The 15,847-nt window shown below is 46.7% G+C and overlaps 1 protein-coding gene across 2 annotated transcripts in view; it reads right to left on the bottom strand.

Moving 5' to 3' along the window:
- THSD7B (thrombospondin type 1 domain containing 7B) overlaps positions 1 to 15,847 on the bottom strand; it is a 925,167-nt gene that overhangs the window by 113,675 nt on the left and 795,645 nt on the right. For both annotated transcript variants that reach the window (XM_082260936.1, XM_082260935.1), the window contains exons 20-21: positions 11,231 to 11,346; positions 3,544 to 3,661 (exon numbers count right to left, since the gene is read on the bottom strand). In XM_082260936.1, the coding sequence (XP_082117062.1) occupies positions 3,544 to 3,661; positions 11,231 to 11,346 (234 nt within the window). The remainder of the gene's footprint in view (positions 1 to 3,543; positions 3,662 to 11,230; positions 11,347 to 15,847) is intronic.

Genomic DNA, 15,847 nt, shown 5'->3' with positions numbered 1-15,847 from the left:
TTCCAAGCACCAGGGAGTGTAGGTTGACATTCAGCTGGCAACAGGACAGCGCTAACAGGCATTTTTCTACAAAGTGTCCCAGTTGAACCTAGTTGAGCCAGAGGAGTATCCCACTCATTCCCTTCTCCCATCCCCATTATAAAATAAACAAAACAAACCAAAGATGCCGGAATGGTTATTGTCTCCAATCTCACACTTGGGTATTCAACTTAAATGTGTTGGAAGTGTTACCGGTAACAATGGCTGACCCATATTAGGCCCAATGCCTGGAAATCCTGCTACAGAAAGAAAGGGGGGGGGGACTGAGGGACAGAATGAGAAAAGAAGGAAGGAAAGGGAGAGATAGATGGTAGAGAAGGAAGGAGAGAGAAGAGAGAGACTGAGGGACAGAATAAGTAAAAAGGAAGGAAGGAATCAAGGAAAGGGAAGGAAGAGGATAGGAAGAAAGGTAGGGGAAGAAGAAAGAGAAGAGAGGGAGAGAGACTATTAAGGACAGAATGAAATAAAAAAAGGAAAGGGACAGGAGGAAGGAAGGAAGGAAGGAAGGTAGAGAAAGAAGGAAAAAAAGAGAGAGCGAGACTAAGGGACAGAATAAAAAAAGAAAAGAAGGAAGGAAAGGGAAGAAAGAGGATAGAAAGGAAGGTAGAGAAAGAAAGAAAAGAGAGAAAGAGTGACTGAGGGAAAGAATGAGAAAATGGAAGAAAGGAAAAGAAAAGGAAGGGAAGGAAAGAAAGAGACTGAGGGATAGAATGAGAGAAAGGAAGGAAAGGAGAAGGAAGAGAATGGGAAGGAAGGTAGAGGAGAAGGAAGGTAAGAAGAAAGGAAAGAAAGGCGGAGAGAAGAACTAATTTATATTGCAGAGACGCTCCTTCTAAATACCACAAAAAATGGGCCTGCTGGATCCACTACACCTCCCACACCTGAATATGCCCGCCTTTGCCAGTAAGGGCCTCTAGGTCCTGGACCTTGCAACCCCTCGACTACGCTGCTCATTCTGGTCTTCACCCCCCCTTTTTTTTTCTCCCCCCCTCCCCTCCTTTCCTCTCCTCCCTCGCCTGTCCTTAATCCCCCTTCCCTGCTCTTTCGTCTCGTGCTGGGCGCATAGTGGCTACCGGACGGGCCCGGGCGACTGGCACCTCTCCTCTCCTCTACACATTAGTGGCTTGTCTGTTATTCCTTTTTTATGGACAACTCCCCTCTTCCCCTTCGCCCAGGGTATGGGCCTTACTGAGGACCTACCTGACTCGACTAGCTGCACTCCCTTTGAGGTTTCCTACCTCCTCCAAGCTTTTTTTTTTCTCTTCTCAAACATACAACCTCCTTTTACGCACTTCAGGTCTCCACCGAACTCCACGTACTACGCATTGGATAGTTGTCCTGTGTTCTCTTTGTTTTAACTGCTGTTTTTTTGTACACAAATGTGTTCAGTTACGCCTGTTTTCTATTGCTGACTGTTTGTACTTTTTACTTCAATAAAAATATTTTCAAAAAAAAAAAAAAAAACAAGAGCGAAAGGGAAGGAAGGAATGAAGGAAGGAAGGAAGGTAAAGAAAGAAAGGAAGGAAGGAAATGAGAAAGAAATAGAAAGGAAATGAAATTAATGGAAGGGAAGGAAAGGGAGCAAGAAAATAAGGGAAGGAAATAGAGGAAAAGAAGAAAGGAAGGAGGGAAGGAGGAAAGGAGAAAGAAAGCACAAATAAGAGAGAGAATGAACCAGACAAGGGCAGTACATAACTGAATGAGAGAGATGCTGCATGAATCTTAGAGAGTCATTGGGCTGGATTTACTAAAGGCAAATAGAAGGTTGCGCTCATTTTCCCCAGAGCATAGTAAAAGCTGTGCTGATTCCCATCATCCAATCATGTGCAAGAAAAATGCTGTTTTCTTTCCTTGCACTTGATTGGGTATTCTTTACAAAGTGAAGCTTTACCACATTTACATTTACTTGCAAAATGCACAGTCTATTTCCTTTTAGTAAATCAAGATAGGGAAAATACATGGAGGGCGTGATTCATCAAGCTGTGATCCACAATCTCACAAGTTAACAGTGACATTTGGAGTGACATCACATGTGACAATATTACTAGATTCATTAAGGATAGAAAAGGTTCCTACATTATTAACAAGTGGAAATACCAATCACCTTACACCTGGGGGAGAGTTAGTGTTAGACTAGGTTAAGATTTACTGTACATGGACTTGACTAACAATTAAAGCTGAACTCCAGCTAGCACTTTATAAGCAGTTACAGGAAAAAGTTTTTCTTTACCTTTCAGGATAAAAGTTTTACATAAATGAATACAATCTGACCATTATGGGGCCGCACCGCAACTGCCCTGCAACCATGTGTAAGGCAGACTGGTGGCACATTTTGAGGGTTAAATCGGTCATCGAGAAGACAACATATCACCTAACCGCCTGTCCACCTCGTACTGCTTTTCAGAGGGACAGCAGTATACAGGGCCGGGACAAAAGGTGGAAGGAGGGGCGGCTGCCCTGGGCACTGTGGTATCATGTAAGTTGGGGGGGGAGGGGGCACCACAAGGAGGTTGGGGGGGGCGGGGTAATTTTGGGGGTGGCAGGGAATAAGAATTTTTCTAGGAGTGGAAATTTGGGGAGGTGTGCTAGGAGTCGTAATTTGAGGGGATTTGTGTTTGGAGGGGGGATGGGGGAAGACGATTTGTGCTAGGAGGGGGGATTTTGAGGGGTTTGTGCTGGAAAAAGTAATATGGTGGGGGGAAGGGGATTTGTGCTAGGAGTGGATTTTCTTTTTTGAGGGGGGGGGGGGGATTTGTGTTAGCAGGAATGATTGGGGCTAATTGTGCTAGGAGGGGAAATTGGGGGGGATTTGTGCTAGGAAGGTGGACTGGGGGAACTTGTGCTGGGAGGGAAAGAATTGGAGTGGGGAGAGAGGATTTGAGCACAGAGGGGAAATTTGAGGGATAAAGGATTTGTAGTAAGAGGGAGGAATTTTTTAAGTGGGGCATATAGGGAATGAGAGGATTAGTAGAATAGAGCTGTGGGGGGTTGGGGGGGGCATAGATTCATGCTGGGAAGGGGATTTCAGCAGGGGCAGATTTGTATTGAGAGGAGGGGGATTAATGCTTAGGGGGTAAGCATGCAGATTAGAGCTTGATTTTTTTTTTTTTTTTTTTAGGGGGGGAATTTTTGCTGACACATAATGCTCATACATCTTGGGGGGGGGGGGGAGCAATTTGGCTTGTTCGACCTGGGCTCTAGATGACCTTGTCCCGGCACTGGCAGTATAGCCCCACATGCAAAGGAACCCCTAGATCAGGGATATGCAAACTGCGGCCCTCCAGCTGTTGCAAAACTGCAATTCCCGTCATGCCTCTGCCTCTGCCTGTCATGCTTGTGGCTGTCAGAGTCTTACTATGCATCATGAGACTTGTATTCCTGCAACATCTGGGGGGTCAGAGTTTGCATATCCCTGCCTTAGATTACCAACCACATGAGAGCAGAAACACATAAGTGCACCATAGATCACATATCACCGGAGACCACAGACCATGTGACACTTACCTCCAATGCCACAAGATTGTGAACAAGAAGACCAAGCCGACCAGTCTGTGACATGGCAATCAATTGTGCATTCCACGAGGCAGCGAAGAGTCATCTTTTCAGGCTTCTTTAACCCCAGCTATAGGGCAAACAAAGTAAGATATAGAATATAAAGCATCTTGAAATTGAAGCCAATACGCACATACTAAGGCTCTATTTCAGGGGTCTTCAAACTATGGCCCTTCAGTTGTTCAGGAACTACAATTCCCATCATGCCTAGTCATGTCTGTGAATGTCAGAGTTTTACAATGCCTCATGGGATGTGTAGTTCGGGTACAGCAGGAGGGCCGTAGTTTGAGGATCCCCGCTCTATTTGGTTGAAATTTTCTCTAATTCTGTTTTATTGCAAAATCTCTCCTGAATAAATTCAAATGCAGAAGGAGAAAAGCATAACAGTTTAACAGTTGTGCCTTTATAATATCCCTTTCCTATTAAGATAATCCTGCAACATTAACCTCCTAATAATTGCCCCATAACTTCCTGCAGTAGTGATGCTCTCCCTAGAGATTTTTTTCTGTCCGATTAAAAATTCCTTTGTAGCCCCAGTGTTAATCTTATTACAGACATCCATGACTAAATGTATTGTTTCTCCTCATAATTGCAACAAGCTCTTCTGCAAGTTCTAATAAATGGAATTCGAAATATCAGCCTGATCTTGGTCCTTCAAGGCCTGGTTTATATACAGAAGTGGTGGTATTCCTGATGCCTAAAGCCAAGCAAGCAGTGCTTTAAGTGGCCCAAAAGAGGTGCCGGTACTCTATTATAGCCTATAAATTTTGTTGCCCCCCCCCCACCCCATCAGGGTCCCCACAGAGCACCCCCCCTGGCCTGGGCTGGGACTCCGGAGCAGGGGGACTCACTGGTGGTGACTGGTCTGGCTCTGGAGTGGGAAATATTCTTGGGGGGGGGGGCAATTGAGGGTGCAGATGTCCAAAATGAGTGTACTGGAACACTAAGGTGCACGGAAAGGTGGCGGTATGCTCAAGAGCCATATTTGGAAGTGGCGGTACTGAGTACTAGTGCATACCGGCCCACTTAAAGCACTGCGAGCAAGAAAATTACAATCTGATTGTACAATCTTCTTTGCATTAAACATATACAATGTGAGGCCTACCTGCTCTTGCCCTACATAGTTAATTCTACATTTGAAGGTGGTTGTGCAATCAGGTTGTAGCAATTTCGGTAAGCTGTAGGTATGGTGGGACATGTGCTAGCCAAGATCTTTTTTTTACAATTTCTAAAGGGATGTGCCTACTGTGTCTAATGCCACTAGTAATACATTTTTTTTTAAGTCTATTTTTTTAAAAGGTGTAGAAAGCTGCAAAGGAAGTCTGCAATGCATTGTCATAAGGGCTCAAGAGAGATCAGTGATACTTCAAGGGCATGCTCACAATATGTGTTGGCACAATTGGAAGGAAGGTCACAGAGCTGCGAGGACCAAAGTTTAAAGCTCCTGTGATCTTTTTCCTCTGCCAATTTTGAACATAAAATCTTGAAGCTAACAAAACTCTGGGAGATTGACCTGTGCTCCAATAAGGCTAAATTAAATAAAGTCCTGCTGACATGTGGGGTGCAAGTGCAAGGAGAAAGAAACATGCTTGAGAGCTGCATCAACGGTAATCGGGCACTGCGTGTTTTCTCATTGTAAAGGTGTTATTGACATGTTTTTGCTGTCATGGGTGCCCTCTGGGACTTTGCCAGCCATGTCAAGCCTAAAAAATAAGCAACCCTGAAAATGGTCATATTACTTGCTGTTACAAGGCCACATAAGACTGTAATTAGGATATCACCCAAAGATACCCTCTGGACACAACAGAATCAAATAGACTTGTAGAAAGCCAAAGCTTAATAAGGTTGCTGAATTCTCTCTCCAATACGTGAAACCAAGCTGATTTCCAGAAGACTCTTGGGATGGCAAGAAAGTTTAGTGATGAGAACAGGCCAAGCAGAGGCGTAACTAGAACCTTCAGGGCCCCGGTGCAAGAAACCAGGAAGGGCCCCCCGGACCCCTGGCCGGGGCCCTTCTCTTCAAACTTGGGGCTCTTCCCACTGATCCTGGGGCCCTTTACTCTCGTTGCGGGGCCCTTTATTATGGTCCCGCAGCGGGACCCTTTTACAAGTTCTGCAGTGGGCCCCCTTCCTGCCATCTTGGGGCCCCACGGTGGTAGAATGCCAGGGCCCAGTCGCAAGTGTGACCTTTGTGATCCTGGAAGTTCACCCACTGGTGTCAGTAGTTTTTATTTTTTGGTAATTTAATTGTATTATTTTTTATCATTTTATTTTTTTACAATATCGCTGACTATGACTCTGTCCATTCAGAAAAGGAAGGAGCTGGTAAATTACATATTTACAGACTCCTTCCTGGTTCTCTATTGTGACACATGCCCTGCAGTATCCGGCAGGAGAGGGAAGGGAGCACAGTGTGTGGGGGGGGGGCAGCACAGTAAGGGGGGGGGGGAGACCAGGGGAGCCCACAGGGGCCCAGAGACAGCAGAACACAAGTGAACTGGATAGAAGGAGTGGCGGGGGCAGCATAGAGAGGAACCAATCTCCTCCATTTTCCTCCTGCAGCTACAGGAGGAAAAAGGAGGACAGTGATTTCTTTACATGCTGCCCCCACCGCCCCTCCTATCCAGGTGTACAGGGGAGCTGCACAGGCCCCCTGGAGCATGGGGCCCGGTTGTGATTGCAACCCCTGCAACCCCTGTAGTTACGCCCCTGAGGCCAAGACTGGGAATATACAGCAGCCCTGGCAAAACTTGCTCATGTTTCAGAATTTAATTACTGAATATGAATCTGCTCCAACCCTGCAAATGATGTGTCTGGAATAATTCTGGTATGGATGGTTTCCCCTGTGAACAGTTATCTGCAGTGCTTAAAGCGGAGTTCCAGCCTCAAATACCTTTTTTAACTAAAAATACCCCTATAATACAAATCCATCGCCCTTTACAGAAGCGCTATTCTCATACTTACAAGGTGTACAGTATTGAATTTTAGTCGAAATCTTACTTTTAAAAACGCTGTCTGGGTGCGGCCATCTTGGATGTGGGCATCTGAAGCCGCAGTATAATCTGCTGTCTTTCTGATTCCAGGGAGTGTTCTGGGAGTTCTTCCTGATTCCAGCCTCCTGGGAGTGATGACAAACAGCTCCCAGGATGCAATGCAAAGGCGGAAGTGATGTCGATGGCCACGGCCACAGAGGGGGGAGAAGGAGGAAGTACTATCAAAAATGCCCTGAAAATAAGGTAAGAGACCCCCGAAAAAAATCAAAATGCTCAATTGTTGATCAGCATAGCGAGCACTCCAGGAATCACTAAAGTTTCAAAATAGGCCAGAACTCCACTTTAAGCTCACATCTCCTAACAATTGATGGTTGATACCAGGGATCCTCCAAATGCTGGGCAGTACACTGTGTGGTCAAAAGTTTGTTGACACCCGACCATTAAACCTGTTGCATGTTTCATTCCAAAACCATGGAAATAAACAAAAAAGTGTCCCCGGGGAATTTAGATGGACAAGGCTGTCCATCTAAATTCCCCGGGGACACTTTTTTTGTTTGTTATTTCCATATATTTTGGGGAAGGGACAGGTGCTATTTCAGGCACACCCGCATATCAACCTTCTGCTTTGTCCATTCCAAAATCATGGCCATGGTGGCTTTACCAGCCTCCATTCATTTAGGAAGGCTTCCCACATGTTTTTGGTTTGAGTCTGTAGAAATTTGTATCCATTCAGTCAAAAGTAAGGTCAGATAATGATGTTGGCTGAGAAGACCAGACTTGCAATTGGGATTCATCAAAGGGTGGTAGGTAGGGTTGAGGCCGAGGTTATGTCCAGGCAAGGGGCGTAACAATAGGGGTTGCAATTGCGACCCACGCCCATGCTTCAGGGGGCCTGTGTGGCTTCCCTGTACACCTGGATAGGAGGGACTGCAGGGGCAGCATACAGAGGCTGATCCCCTCCATTTTCCTCCTGCGTCTGCTGAAAGCCTGCTTCTCCTCCCATCCTTCCCGCAGGCATTGAGCAGCTACAGGAGGAAAATGGAGGGCATTGGTTCTTCTATATGCTGCCTCTTCTATACATTTTACTTGTTTCCAGCTGCCCCCATGCCCTTGTGTGCTCCCCTGTTCCCCCTACAGCTCTAATGGCTCCCCCCCTCCCCTCTCCCACTGGCAGCTGCAGGGGATGTGTCAGGATGGAGAACAGGAAGGAGCCGGTTAATATGTCACTTACCAGCCCCTTCTTTTTCTAAATAGACACAGTGAGTGATTGGTATTGATCGCTTCTGTGTCCATCTATAACTGGAACAGGAAAGCTCTGTACAGAGCTATTCCATTTATTCTGTGCAACTGAGGCTACATAGATGGAGATTGAAGAATGTCCTTTCTCTGTCTCAAATGTGAAACATCAGGCCCCGTTCACATTGCCGCGATCCGACTTGGGGGGGCGACCTCCGAGGTCGCGGTGCGAGCAGTGCGCCTCAACCTCGGAGCGGCCGCCACGGACTTCATAACATTGAAGTCTATGGCGGTCGCCTCCGGGTCGCCCCAAAGAAGCTCCGGACCCTTTTTCTAAGTCGGAGCGACTTGTGTCGCTCCTATTAGAACGGGTCCGCAGCTTCCCTATGGAAGGCGACCTACGGCGACCTGTGAGGCGACCAGGTCGCCTCACAGGTCGCCTTAGTGTGAACGGGGACTCAGAGATCTGTTTAGACCCCTGATATTTCACCAAAGCCCCTTAACAAGGCTCCTTAAAAAATTGTAAAAAATAATAAAAAATAAAATTGTAAAAATAATAAATAAAATAAAATGATAAAAAATAATAAAACTACCAACACCAGTGGTGGAACTACTAGGGTCACATAGATCGCATTTGCGACTGGGCCCTGGCTTCTTGCTACCTTGGGAGAGCCCCAAGACGCAGGACGGGGGCCCATTGCCGAACATGTACAAGGGTTCTATGATGGTATTAAAGGGCTGTGGGGATCAGTGCGGAGGGTCTCAAGCCCGGAGGGAAGGGCCCTGGATGGTTTCTTGCACCAGGGACCTGAAAGTTCTAGTTATGCTTCTGGTCCAGGCCACTCAAGTTAATCCAATTTAAAAAATTGAATTTTTTTATTTTCCCAATCATACTTACCTATATAGGCGTGCGCATCGGGTGTGCCGGCTGTTCCCGGGCACACCTTAAACACCCCATGTGGCACAGATTCCCACTGAGAACAGAGCGATCAAACAATGCTGATAGCTAGGTTCTCACAGCTCTCTAAGCAGAAAGCTCTTGACTGTCAGTCCCCGCTCTCTGCTCTTCCCCCCCTCCCCCCTCTTGCTCACTGGAGTGCTGGGCTATAGAGTGGGTGGGAGCAGTTGGCTCATGCTCTCAGTGGCTCACTGAGAGGCGGAGCCAGGTGCTGGTCGGTCCAGGCATGTGGGCGGATCCCAACTCCATTGTCACGGTCTTTCCCCAGCCTTGACCGGTTCTGTGACGTCAGCCGACAGCGGGCTTCAACCTGCTGCCTGCTGAGAACGAGCTGCACTAGAACTGGAACATTTTACTTGTTTCCAGCTGTCCCCGGGCCCTTGTTTGCTCCCCTGTTCCCCCTACAGCTCTTATGGCTCCCCCCCTCCCCTCTCCCATTGGCAGCTGCAGGGGATGTGTCAGGATGGAGAACAGGAAGGAGCCGGTTAATATGTCACTTGCCAGCCTCTTCTTTTTCTAAATAGACACAGTGAGTGATTGGTACTGATCGCTTCTGTGTCCATCTATAACTGGAACAGGAAAGCTCTGTACAGAGCTATTCCATTTATTCTGTGCAGCTGAGGCTGCATAGATGGAGATTGAAGAATGTCCTTTCTCGGTCTCAAATGTGAAACATCAGAGATCGGTTTAGACCGCTGATATTTCACCAAAGCCCCTTAACAAGGCTCTTTAAAAAAATTTTAAAAAAATAATAAAAAAATAGAATTGTAAAAATAATAAATAAAATAAAATAAAATGCTAAAAAAATAATAAAACTACCGACACCATTGGTGGAACTACTAGGGTGGCAAAGATTGCATTTGCGACTGGGCCCTGGCGTCTTGCTACCTTGGGAGAGCCCCAAGACGCAGGAGGGAGGCCCATCGCAGAACATTTATAAGAGTTCTATGATGGTATTAAAGGGCTGTCAGTATCAATAGTGAGGGCCTCAAGCCTGGAGGCAAGGGCCCCGGCTGGGGGTCAGGGGGGCTCTTTATGGTTTCTTGCTCCAGGGCCCTGAAAGTTCTAGTTATGCCTCTGATCCAGGCCACTCAAGTCCATCCACCCCAAACTTGTCAAAATGATGTCTTTATGGACACAGTCATCCTGGAATAGAAAAGGGCCTTCTCCAAACTGTTATCACAAGGTTGGAAGAACACAATTGTCTAAATTGTCTTTGTACTGTATGTTACGGCATTAACAGTTTCCTTCACTGTAAACCCCTAAACTCAATCATTTTGGAGGGTTTCCACATACTTTTGACCACATAGTGTAGAGCAGGGGTGTCAAACTCAATTTCATCGCGGGCCGCATCAGCATTATGTTTGCCCTCAAAGTGCCGGTTATATCTGTAAGATTAGATGTCCAGAGAACCGCACACCCCCTTACATGAGATGTCAAGAGCCCCCCCCACCATTAGAGGTCAAGAGTCACCCACCCTTCCTTACATCACAGTGCACCTCCTTACCTTGTGCTGCTGCCAGGAAGAAGGTGCGGATGGATCTGGGAAGAAGTGCAGGGTCTGGAGGAGAACCAGTGGAGAGCTGGAGTCAGCTTCCAGAGTGTGCTGAATGCTGAGACCAGGGGAGGCAGGGGCAAGGTGATGTTGCGGCTGCACAGAAAGGTGCAGGATCTGTAGGAGAAGTTCTGCCCTCCTCTCTGCTGTGGACTGCTGAGGGGGGCAAAAATGAGCCTTTCTTCAGCAGGCACAGAGGAGTGCAGGATCTAGCAAAGGAGTTCTGTCCTCTCTGCTGCCGACTACAGAGACAAGGTGGGGGCAGATACAAGGGGGGTCCTGCAGCTGCGAGGGCCACATGAAATGGCCTGGGGGGGGGCCGCATTCGGCCCGCGGGCCTTGTGTTTGACACCCGTGGTGTAGAGAGTGAAGCAAAATTCTATTTTTTTTCCAAAAACCCAATATGGACGAGAGCCAGTGCTGTGTTTACCAGCTTTGCCTTTCCATAATTCTGTTGGATACAGTAGCACGCTTGGATGGCTCTGACTATAGGGCATATTGGCAAGTCTGCCCAGTCCCTGCGATTCAAATAAAGCTACGCAGTGCTGGAGCGGAGCCAACCCTGGAGAAGCTGGATAGTGTTAACAAGCATTTATTTTGTGAAGAGGTTTCGGCTTTGATTTAGTTCATTGCTGTAAAAGCCAGGTAGGGGATGTCAGTTTTTGATTTTTTGAAGAAACACGCACTTATCCTTCAAGTTCTAAGAGCTCTTTCCTGCAGGAAGGTCTAAGCAAACTTCAGAAAAGAGGTTTCATGTTGATTACAGTTTTTCTATATTCCTTTTATATGAAAAATAAAATAAAAGCTGCAAAGTGAACTAAGCGTGGTCATGCTGAGTGCAACACAGCCAGAGGTTAAGAGTGTCTGCCCGTACCCCGTCTGCGTCCTCAACTTTACCTGCTCACAAAAGGACATTTTCACAGATTTTCCATCGCTGCGGGTGCAGTCTAAAAGCCGAGTTTTTATTCCTTCCCCGCACACAGCCTTTTCACCGAGCTGACAAGCGCTCCAATCTGCAACGAGCAACAAAACCCATTTAGACAGGGAGAGCGCAGTATATAATTCCTATTTACTGCATCGTTGACCCCTTAAGTGCCACTTGAGCTTGAAATAATATACAATCGCTGGCTGTCCTTTTTTCTGAAGCTGCGGCTCTTGAACAAAGACTCCTGCTGCTTTAAGAAGAGACAAGAATAGGTTTAAAGAAGAACATGGGCCAACATGAAAAGGAGAATAGCAATATTGTATTGGTTTGGAGTGATAGTAAAAAAGGAAATCCAAATATATAACCAATTAACACCTACGTTCTTTGCAGTGCTAGGACCGCTAACATGCAAAACCTGCTCCTGAAATCCGTACAAACTATATTATAGTAATTGTCGGCACAGCTTATGAAGTCTTGGAGCAGGGAATTAACCTACTACTTTGTGACAAGGTGCCTTTCCTTGCTGCTGGGTTTTAATATTTTGCTGTTTCTCAAGCTGAACTCCAGGCAGGAATAAAGCAGTATTTTGCCCAGTTCTATAGTTTAAAAAAAAAAGTAATTCAAAGAGAAAAATTTAATTTTTTTTATTTTCCCAATCATACTTACCTATATAGGCGTGCGCACCGGGTGTGCTGGGTGTGCCCGGGCACACCCTAAACACGGTATGTGGCGCAGATTCTCCCTGATGCCTGGGTCTCTATGTAATTTACGGATTCCTTCCTTTTGTGAATGAATACACATTACCAATCACTCACTGTGTCCATACATAACTGAAGCATAGTAAACGGTGTTATATATATATATATATATATATATATATATATATATATATATATATCTATATATATACATATAGTAACATGGGGGACCATTAGCTCAGTGGTAGATGCAATTCTCCAGTGATTCAGGTATTATATTTTAAGGGCTTGGTAGCCCATTTTTATTAACCACTTGCCGTCTGCTCACTAGAGCTCTACTGCGGCAAAGTGGCTGTTGTAGGTCTGACGACGTGGACCTAGGTCGTCAGACACTCCCCCTTCTCGCTCCCACATTATTCAGTCACAGCGGGAGTCGGGCCAGGGGAGGAGCAGCGGCGATCGCAGCTGCTCTTCCCCGATCGTCGGGGAATCGAGTCTGGAGATCCGCCCGCTTGTGTAAACAAAGCGGGCGGATCTCCGAAGTGACAGACAGGGTCAGATTGCAGGGTTCAGCATAGCTGAACCTGCGATCTGTCCTTGTGTCACTCAGTCCCCTCCCCCCACACACGTCAGTAAGCACCAGGCATACATTAACCCCTCCCTCTCCAATAAAATTAACCCCTTCCCTGCCAGTGTCATTTTTACAGTAACAGTGCTTATTTATAGCACTGATTACTGTAGAAATGTCACTGGTACCCCCAAAAATGTCAGTCAAGGGTCCGATCTTTCCGCCACAATGTCGCAGTCCCGCAAAAAAAAAAAAAAAAAAAATCGCAGATCGCCGCCATTACTCGTTACAAAAAAAACCAACAAAAATGACAAAAATCTTTCCCTTTGTTAGTAAACGTGATAACTTTTGCGCAAACCAATCAAAATACGCTTTTTGCGATTTTTTTTTACCAAAAATATGTAGCAGAAAACAAATTGGCCTAAAATGATAAAAAAATTAGATTTTTACATTTTTGGGGGGGGAATTTCATATAAAAAAATGTGAAAAATATTGCTATTTTTTAAAAATGTACGCTCTTTTTTTGTTTATAGCGCGAAAAGTAAAAATCACACAGATGATCAAATACCACCAAAAGAAAGCTCTGTTTGTGGGGAAAAAAAGGACTTCAATTTCGTTTGGGTATGGAGTTGCAGGACCGCGCAATTGTCAGTTAAAGTCGCACAGTGCCGAATCGCAAAAAGTGGCCTGGACGTAAGACAGCAAAATGCTCCGGTGGTAAAGTGGTTAAAAGGCAAAAATAAAAAGTCCATAACACAGTTTCCCACGCAGGAAGTTCTTCTCCAGTCAATATAAAGTAAACTGAAAATACTAGCCCACCTGGCTCTCTCACTCTCATGCAGTTTTTCCTTCACTCTGAAACTGACAGCTTCACTGTGGCCTTGGTCCTCAGGCCATCTCCTGTCTCATGCAGACACACTATTCTGGTTGCCACCTTCAGCCACTGACTCCCAGAGAGTATTGGAGTCCTCCTGACTCCCCATGAACAGACCTCCTGCCTGTTGGATGAAGCAGTCCCCAACTGGGAGCCTTGAGGTCTTCCTAGACCTTCATTATAAGGGCTGTGTGCACCGGAGCACACACCCTGCTGGTCATCCACAAAATATGGACACAGCGTTGGAGATTCCGTCCCTCCCAAGACACTATGAAATCTCCAAACTACTGAGCCCCATCCAGGTATACCAAAACCTGGAGAAAGCTGCAAAGGCTTCTTCACTGCACATCTACGCTCTGTAGTCCTGCACAGAGCCAATGTGCACACTCTGTGTCCTATAAATGACCACTTTCCCCGTGACAGAGTCTTGACCTGTCAATATATATATATATATATATATATACATACACACACACACATAGATGTGTGTTTGTGCTTTGGGGTGCACACCCTAATGCAATAGGTTTCACACACCTATACTTACCTAGGTGGATTCAGTATCGTTCCGATGCTGCATCTGTTCTCCCCGCTGGCTCTAACATTGAGAACGGAGCGATCAAACAACGCTGAAAGCTAGGGTCTTACAGCTCTCTAAGCAGAAAGTTATTGACTGTCAGTCACTGCTCTCCCCCCTCTCGCTCACTGGAGAGCTGGGCTATGGAGGGGGTGGGAGCAGCTGGCTCATGCTCTCAGTGGCTCACTGAGAGGCTGAGCCGGGTGCCGGTCCAGGCATGTGGGCGGATCCCAACTCCATTGTCGTGGTCTTTCCCCAGCCTGGACTGGCTCTGTGACATCAGCCGACAGCGGCTTCAACCCGCTGTCTTTTGAGAACGAGCTGCACTCCTGTGATCCATAGGAGTACAGCCAAACAAGCTTTGCCTGTACTTCTCCTTTAAAGCAGTAATGAACCCAATAACAAAAATGTAATATACAGTACAGAGGCGTAACTAGAACCTTCAGGGCCAGGATGCAAGAAACCATGAAGGGCCCCCCCAGATCCCTGGCCGGGGCCCTTCCCTTCAAGCCCAGGGCTCTTCCCACTAATCCTGGGGCTCTTTACTCTCATTGCATGGCCTTTTATTACGGTCCCGCAGCAGGATCCTTTCACAAGTTCTGCAGTGGGCTCCCTTCCTGCAATCTTGGGGCCTCCCCACAGTGGTGCAATGCCAGGGCCCGGTCGCAAGTGTGACCTTTGCGATCCTGGAAGTTCACCCACTGGTTTGCTACCGGGCCCCCTGGAGCATGGGGCCCGGTAGCAATCGCAACCCCTGCAACCCCTGTAGTTACGCCCCTGATACAGTACATTGCAGCTTACCAATCATTAAATCTGATTGCTGCATTCATTATCTTTTTTTTTAGGCTTTTCTTCCTTTATTTTTACCTAGTGACCCGGCCAGTAACATCTCCCGTCCTAGGGTGACTCCACTCTAGATGAAGAAGCAACAGAGTCACCCTCGGACAGCAGCATTGCCAGTCTGGTGAGAGGGTAGAGTTAGATTAGCAGATTTAGATGGACTTGAATAATTAACCACTTCCTGGCCGCGATTTAGCCAAAAGACAGTTATAGTGTGGTTGTCCAATTCTGGGAAGGAGTCAGTAGACGTCCTCCCAGAACCCCGTCCCCGCGTGCCTCCTGCGGTACAGATGAGGCACGCTCTGTGACTGCTGTGTCCTTTGGACACAGCTGATAAAAGATCGAGGTAAAGGGCCAATCACAGCTGATCACATGTAAACAGACTTGCTGGTTATCGGCATTTCTTTCCTCTCACACTGTATCTGTGGGAAGAAAAGGAGAGCTGACACCGTCAGCACATCATTTACACTGATAATCAGGGCACTGATTATCAGTGCAGCCCCATCAGTGCCTAGCAGTGCACTTCCTAGTAGTGCCTTTTCAGTGACTCCTCATCAGTCCCCATCAGTGCTGCCTCATCAGTGCCCAACAGTGCCTCCTCATCAGTGCCCATCAGTGCTTCCTCATCAGCGCCCATCAGTGCTTCCTCATCAGCGCCCATCAGTCCTTCCTCATCAGCGCCCATCAGTGCCGCCTCATCAGTGCCCATCAGTGGCTCCTCATCAGTGCCCATCAGTGCTTCCTCATCAGCGCCTCCTTTTCAGTGCCGCCTCATTCGTCCCCATCAGTGCAGCCTCATCGGTGCCTATCAGTGCAGCCTCATCAATGCACATCAGTAAAGAAAAAAAATCACTTATTTGCAAAATTAAAAAAAAAAAAAAAAATTCATATGGGTACAGTGTTGTATGACCATGCGATTGTCAGTCAAAATGCAACAGTGCTGAAAGCTGAAAATTGGCCTGAGCAAGAAGAGGATGAAAGTGCCCGGTATTGAAGTAGTTAAAGCTGAGCTCCAGCTAACACTCTTTTAAGCAG

This window comes from Pelophylax lessonae (genome assembly GCF_965119305.1).
Source record: "Pelophylax lessonae genome assembly, chromosome: 6".
Taxonomy (NCBI): domain Eukaryota; kingdom Metazoa; phylum Chordata; class Amphibia; order Anura; family Ranidae; genus Pelophylax; species Pelophylax lessonae.
This window is presented reverse-complemented; position numbering and strand designations above follow the sequence as displayed.